Here is a 7,615-nt window from a genome sequence, read left to right as displayed (position 1 = left end):
TGCTACAAGTCCACCTGATCTACCATCTTGTTTATTCTCCCCCTTATTCCTTTTTATTATTACTATTCATTAGTCCTCATAAAGATTTTACTTTTTTGTTTTTGTTTTTTTTATGTTTGCACTCTTAAAACCTATGAATGTGGGAGATAAAATAGTTGTAACTCAACTACAGTTAATTACTTCTAGAAGTTTGATACATCAAGACATTGTAGAGAGAAAGCTTAAAAACTTAGAAGTTTTGTCCTCAATAAAAATGGCTTAGCTGAAGCCTTGGGCCAAAATAAAATTTTCACATCAGTCTGATTCTTACATTAATTAAACAATTAGAATGAATAAAAAAATCAGATCAAATAACCTGCCAATCTCTGGCCCAGTTGAAACCGTATTTTAATTGTTAAACAAAAAGTTTTTCCCAGAAACAGATTTATTTCTACCAGTATCAATGACAACTGTCTTAATCCGAAAAGCCCCAATCTCTCTTTTGCCTGTCCATGTTTTGAACTTCAATTGCTAACCAAAGTGAGCTTCATATTTAATTCATTCAGTTTGTTAGTATTTTTCCAACTACCAGTCTCTAGGTATTTTTTTTTTAAATATATACTGCAACACTGTATAGAGGTAGGCAACATAGAGTCATATGTAAAGTGTTTTTGTATAGTGGGAACCTGAGATCATTGTATGGTTTAAAATTTTTGTTTTGAGATCATTTTGACGTTAGCATCAAGAAAAGTACCCACCCATGAGCGCCTAAACCCTAGGCAGTGCCAACAAGCTCAGCTCTTGTCCTCTCCCTGGCCCTGATTTCTTAGTAATGATCCCTGCCCAGACACTGTTCTGAAGTTCCCTGCAACTCTCCCTTCCACTCAGGTTGTTTCTTCTGCCCTCACATGCCCAGGTGCATAAAATCTCATTCGAAAAGAGGAAAAGTTAGCTGCTTGACTTTTTCTTAAAGTAAAAAAGGCAAAAATATTTTCAGAGTTAAATATCAGAAACTGTAGAAAAATTATCTCTGTTGTCACACTTAGTTTTGTCTTGGTGATTTCCATTGTTTTCAATTTTAGAGCAAAAGGTATTAATCTTTGTTTTTCCTCTTAGCAAGTCAAGCCAGAGATTTGTTGTCAAAAATGTTAGTGATCGATCCCGACAAGCGAATCTCTGTAGATGAAGCTTTACGTCACCCGTATATCACTGTGTGGTATGATCCTGCTGAGGCCGAAGCAGTAAGTATCTGTTTTGAAAAAGCTGGTCTGTAGAAGCAGGGCTTGTACTTCCTGGGATCTTCTGTCTACTGGTCCAGAATGGCTGCATAAAAATAGTAAGTCCTAGATGCATGCAGTCTCCTGATTATAAAGAGGCTCCAGAGTGGTCAGCGACCTGGGTCACAACCTCTTTTGAGAGTAGTTACTATTGGAGAACCTTAGTGTGACCATGCTTACACTGTAGTAATATAATTGTATGCACACACAAACATATGGCACCTACCATCCCTCCCATAGCACTCTCTTTCTACTCTGCTGGGTTCAGTAATTCATCGCAGTGGCCACACAGAATTCACACACTCTACTCACAGTTATAAGGAGCTCTGGTAGCATAGTGGTTACAAGTTAGGCTGCTAACCTCAAAGTCAGCAGTTTGAAACTACCACCTATTCCGTAAGAGAAAGATGAGACATTCTGCTCCCATAAAGATTTACAGCCTTGGGAACACTATGCAGGGTCGCTATGAGTCGGAACCAACTCCATGGCACACCACCACCACCACCACTTAACAGTTATGGACCCCTGGTGTAGCACTGGACTTTCAACCACAAGGTCAGCAGTTCAAACCCACCAGTTGCTCCTCAGAAATTCTATGCAAGGTCACTGTGAATTGGAACCAACTCGGAGGTGCTTAACAACAACAACTCATAGTTATCGGATTTGTTAGGTTAGTTAACAGGTTATGATTCAGGGTCAGAAATGTTCAGGGCACCATTTTTTCAGTCAGGACAGCCTCTCCTCATCCATGCCAACAGACAGGTCTTTCTCTGCCTGACAATGTATAAAGCTCTTTTAGGGCTGTTGATAAATGTCAACAGGACACACCACTCTACCATAAACCTCAGCTTGAAGGCACTTGACTCTAGCTCTATGGATTAGCAAATCTCGATCCCCCAATTAAGTGCCCAGTGGCTCCCCATTCTGCAAGAAACCTCCTGCCCAAGTCACTCACCTCTCCTAGCTCTATGGGCTGGAAAACCTTTTCTTTGATGGTAATGAAGTCCTCCTTCCTGCTTCTGATATGCCTCATTTTAAACCCATGTTAAGAATCCCAAGTTTTTACAATCACAGTGAACTCTTAATCACCACTGAATCGTATCATTCTATCAGCATCTTCTCCCACCTTTTGTTACCCAGATCCATCAGGAAAAAGTTGTTTGGTGGAAGTTACAAGGACTATGGGAAGAAGAGCTATATGAATAATCCACTGTACTGCATCTTCATTCATGCATATAGTAGTGTGTGAGAATAATATCAACAGTTAATGTACTTGTCATGGGCTTTGGTTGCATCATCTTAACCTAAAACACCCAGGCAAGTTAAAAGGCTTGCTGGAAATCACAAGTGTGTTTATTGTTGTTGTCACTGAAGTACTGTCGAGTCAGTGCCGACTCATAGCAATCCTGTATAGGGTTTCCGAGAAATGCCTGGTAGGTTTGAATCGCCAACCTCGCGGTAGCAGTCCAGTGCTTATCCTATAGCCCCACATCTGGAGTCCTTCCCCAAACACATCCAGGCCTCCTCCACTGCCTGTGCTCAGGTACACTTTTTCATAGAAATGCTGGTGTGAATGTTCTCTAGCTGACAATGAAATAACATTAGTAAGGCACATTGCTTTATATAGTTGGTGGAACATGTTTTTATGTTTGGGCCACCATTTTATTTTATATGAAAAAGAATCTGATTTATACACATCTGGTTTATAAGCAAACTTTTGGAACAATCATTTTCTGAGTTGAGATTGGGTTGGGGATAGGTGAAAATCTGAAATGTGCTCTAGGAGGGGACTGTGCCTCCCAGAACTCCTGGCACAGCACCAAGTCCCCAGTGGAGCTCTAGGACTTGGTCTGTGATGATCCATTTTCTAATTACACTGGGGCGAGGCAGGTGTATTTCAGAGTGTTTTAAAGCCATGTAATTATTAGGAGGAACATAATAGCTCTATTCCTTTGGTTAAGCTTTTCCTAATTATTTTGGCTCTGGAACTGAAATATCTATGGGAAAAATCTGTAATATACCTCCTATTGAATGAAGCTAAGTACACACCATAAATAGAAGTCTTCCAAGTGATTTTATCTTCATTTTTGAATGCCTCTTATTTATTGAGCTGTTGACTATGCATGTAATTTGATTTGTAGCCACCACCTCAAATTTATGATGCACAGTTGGAAGAAAGAGAGCATGCAATAGAAGAATGGAAAGGTAAAGGCAAAGATTGATTTGATGCTTATTGGTGATATTTCTTGTAATCCCATAAAGATTTTCTAAAATGACGCTTGCCCTATTAGGGGTGGTGCAAAAGACCCTTATCCTATTTTTTCCCCCTTTTGAGAATAAAAAACAGTTTGAAGATAATAGAATTAGGGAGGAGCACATACAAGTGTGCATGCTTGCTTCAAAAGAAGAAATTAAGAGCTTTTATACATGATTTTTCATGATCAAATGTTGGCAAACTGAACTCTAATTGTAGCATGCATACTGTAGGCAACTAGTTGCCATCCAGCTGACTCTGACTCATGGACACCGCTGTGCATCAGAACAGAAAGGTGCTCAGTTTTCAGTGGCTGAGTTTTCAGAAGCAGATTGCCAGGCCTTCCTTTCCAGGAGTCTCTGGGTGGCTTGAACCAACAACCTTAGTTAGGTGCTGAGCACATTAACCATTTACACCACCCAAAGACCCCTACCCTGATAATACATTGTAAGTTCTTTGGGTAGCCCCCACAGAGCACACATTACCTATAAAGTTCCGTGTATAAGCAGATCTGGGGGAGCCAGGGCAAAGAACTGAGAGAGCTTCTGTTTGTATTTTTAAGACATGTAGTTGCATATATTTTTAAAATCTAATTTATGAGTAATTGAAGATCAAAATTAAGAAAATGGGTATCATTACCCCCTATCATTTACCAAATGACCCACAGCAAAGTAAACTGGTAATAAATAGGATGATTAAAAAGCAGGATTAGTCGTATAATTGAGAACCATGACCAGTGCAAGTCAAAACAGAGCGTTAACGCACCTATCCCAGGGTGTCTGGAGGAGTTCCTATTGCCCACGCATCCCCACATTCGGGCACTGCCAGCAGCACACTCCATGGCAAGATGTTGCTCCTAGCTCTCAGGACATGCTTCAAGCGTCTGGCTTTCATTCATGAATATAAAAGTTTGAAGATCCTCCGATAATTTACTTATTAGCAGTTAATTAGTGGGTTTTTTTTAATGGAAATTGAAGAAAAGACTTAGGTATTTAGATTCACTCTGCCTAATCAAGAGGTGCTTATAACCCAAGTGAGGATGCTGGTTAAAACTAGAGTAATGATGGGGGGGAAATGTGAGAATGGATGTGGGAACATCAAGGACTTAGTACTTGTGCCTTTTTTAAGCCCCCTACTAAATTCAGAACAACCCTACATTTTTTAAAGTTTTTATTGTGAATTGAGTGATAGTTTACATGGGAGAACACCAGTTTTACACTCATCGTTTCATTGCAACAACCCTACATTTTTGACTGTTGGATGTTTTAGGTCCAGGTAGACTAGTAAACAATATGACAAGACTGTATCACAATTGAAAGTTCACCATGCAGTGCCCTTCGCGTGTTTACAACAGTTGAATGGGATGCAGGTTTTAGAGATTCAAAGAAACTGATAAAGCATTTTTAACTTGTGTTTCTATTTGAAGAGCTAATTTACAAAGAAGTAATGGATTGGGAAGAAAGAAGCAAGAATGGTGTTGTAAAAGATCAGCCTTCAGGTTAGTGATTGCTTTAATTGTTTGATTATGTAATATTTTTCTTTCTCTATTATGAATCAGGCTGCAAACCACAAGGTCAGCAGTTCGAAACTAGCAGCTACTCTACGGGAGAAAGATGAGGCTTTCTGCTCCCGTAAAGCTTTACAGCCTTGGAAACCCTGCCCAGGGTCGCTATGGGTCGGAACCGACTCAATGGCACTTAACAACCACAACAAATTCAAGTTTTGTAAATGCAGTAGTATATTAAATGCCAGTTTGACCTGCATAGGATTTGGAAGCTCTTTTTGCGAGATGTTGTTGTTGTCAAGTCAGTTTTGACTGATAGTGATCCTGTATGTTTCGGAGGCAGTATCTCTGCTGGAACAGAAGACCTGATCTTTCTACCTTGGGGCAATTGGTGGACTTGAATCATCAACTTTGTTTCACAGTCCAGTGCTTATCCTACAGAACCACGGCACTTGTGTGAAATAGTCTTTCCCTTTTTGACGCACTGGTGGCAGCAGCTAATGTTTTATTGATGTGCTAGTCCTGGTGTGGCACCGTAGGATAAGTACTCGATCTCAAGGTCTTTTTGAACTACATGATTGGTGGTTCAAACTCACCAGCTGCTCCTTGGAAACTATATACAGAGTCACTGTCAGTTGAAACCGACTCGAGGGGACTTAACGACAACAAAAAGTCCCCAAACAGGGAGCCTCGTGGCTCTGTATGATAAGCTCAAATATGATAATAGTCTATAGTTTACTAAATAAAAGTATTATCTTTATTTTCTCACTCCTACTCTTACTGGAGAAAACACACAAAGTATAGATTACACTGCTGATGTCTTATTCTTGAATTTTATTTTCAATATGACCTATATGTTTAGTGTCTAGAGATAATATAGCTTCAGCAGGAATTCAGGTGCTTGTTGTTAACTAACCAGATTTCACACTGCAAACATTGATCTCTGGTTGCCTGGATTTTTTTTTTTTTGCTCAGACCAGGCTAAAATATGGTTAGTAGGAAATAAGAGTTTCATTTGCCTCAAAAGATAAGCTTTTTAGATTCCTAAAACAAAAATAAAATGAACAAGAAGCCCCTAAATTTTTCCTTCTGTAGTAATACTCCTTGTTTCAGAAATTTTATAGTTGCAGAAGATTTCTTTGAAGGTTGATGCTTTTTCCCCGTAGACTTAGTATTTATGGTTATACCTGAAATGTCTGGTAAGACTTGAATGCTATATGAATTTTAGCTTTTTATGATGTTGATAGTTTTAGAAGAATGTCACCAATTTTCTTTTGATTTCTTTTTTAAACCAATAGGTATTTCTTGAGTCATTAACATGATTGTACATGACTACATAATATGATTGTGTAACCGCTAGGAAGAAAGGGAGAATGTTGTAGAGAAAGAGACAGGACTATTCAGGATTCTGGGCCTAAACAAAGACTCAAGAAAAAGTTAAAAATACATAGTTGACTATTTGCTTATAATAATAATCAGGATTGGGACACTGCAGAAGGACAGAGCCAAGAAATGCCGTTAAGTCTCATTGCCTGGGATTGCAGCAGTGTCATACCTCAGATTTTATGATATTTGGTTTTCTTAGCACAGATGCAGCAGTAAGTAGCAACGCCACTCCTTCTCAGTCATCATCTATCAACGACATTTCATCCATGTCCACTGAGCAGACACTGGCCTCGGATACTGACAGCAGCCTCGATGCCTCAACTGGACCCCTAGAAGGTTGTCGATGATAAGTTAGAAATAGCAGACTTACCATCAGTGAAGGAACTCTCACTTCATGGGCTCTTGCAGTGCTTGGGAGTTGATGGAACCAAATAGAGAAGCTCCATGTTCTGCATGTAAGAAACACAATGCCTTGCCCTTACTCAGTTCTACTGGGATTGCCTGCTTAGATTATAATACGAAGCAGATTGTGTCTGAAGAAAAAAGTACAAGCCACACTTTTAGAGACTTTGTTCAAGATCATTTCAGGTGAGCAATTAGAATAGATGACTTTTTGTTGTTGTTGTTGTTGTTAACAGTTATTTGGTGATAGTAGTGACAATTTCTCATCAGTATCTGTTGGGACTTAAGTGCATGTGACCACAAATGCTTGCTTGGTCTTACCCATCTAGCACTTTGAAAATCAGTGTTTAAATGCCAAATAATATTCCAGGTAGTACTGCTTCTAGATTTATCTCTTAATCTTCTTAAGTAATTTGGTGTCTATCCAGAAAAAAATATATTTATGTGTATCCATTGGCCATCATCATATTATCATATCTTATCCTCTTTTATGGTGTCGTTTTCTCTCTTTTGTATTTCAGATGAAAAGGAATATATAGTCAATAAATAAAAATATAACTTTTCCTTAATTTGTGATGTTTTGGGCTGAGAATTATCACTGCTAAAACCAAGACATTTATATGCACTCTTTGTTTTCTCTAGATTGTCTTGAACTGGGATGATTTGTAAATTTAGCTTTACCGCATGATAAAACTTTAAGTTTTGTTTTATAGTGCAGATATCATTACATTTAAAATCCTACCTACCTTACCTCTTTATTTCTTAGTCTTCTGGACTTACTATTAATTTAAAATACTACCTAGAACTTTACCT

At 38.7% G+C, this 7,615-nt stretch overlaps 1 protein-coding gene across 2 annotated transcripts in view; it reads left to right on the top strand.

Annotated features, from left to right (window-relative positions):
- The window catches only part of MAPK9 (mitogen-activated protein kinase 9), a 94,052-nt gene extending 86,686 nt beyond the window's left edge, over positions 1 to 7,366 (top strand). The window contains exons 9-12 of one of the 2 annotated variants that reach the window (XM_006877252.1): positions 1,096 to 1,220; positions 3,398 to 3,461; positions 4,937 to 5,008; positions 6,605 to 7,366. In XM_006877252.1, coding sequence (XP_006877314.1) covers positions 1,096 to 1,220; positions 3,398 to 3,461; positions 4,937 to 5,008; positions 6,605 to 6,747 — 404 coding nt within the window. In that variant the 3' untranslated portion in view covers positions 6,748 to 7,366. The remainder of the gene's footprint in view (positions 1 to 1,095; positions 1,221 to 3,397; positions 3,462 to 4,936; positions 5,009 to 6,604) is intronic. The other variant, XM_006877253.1, reaches the window with a different exon arrangement.
- The last annotated feature ends 249 nt before the right edge of the window (positions 7,367 to 7,615 follow it).

This window comes from Chrysochloris asiatica, unplaced genomic scaffold, assembly GCF_000296735.1.
Source record: "Chrysochloris asiatica unplaced genomic scaffold, ChrAsi1.0 scaffold00450, whole genome shotgun sequence".
NCBI lineage: Eukaryota > Metazoa > Chordata > Mammalia > Afrosoricida > Chrysochloridae > Chrysochloris > Chrysochloris asiatica.
The sequence above is the reverse complement of the archived record's forward strand: the minus strand, read 5'-3'. Positions and strand labels throughout refer to the sequence as shown.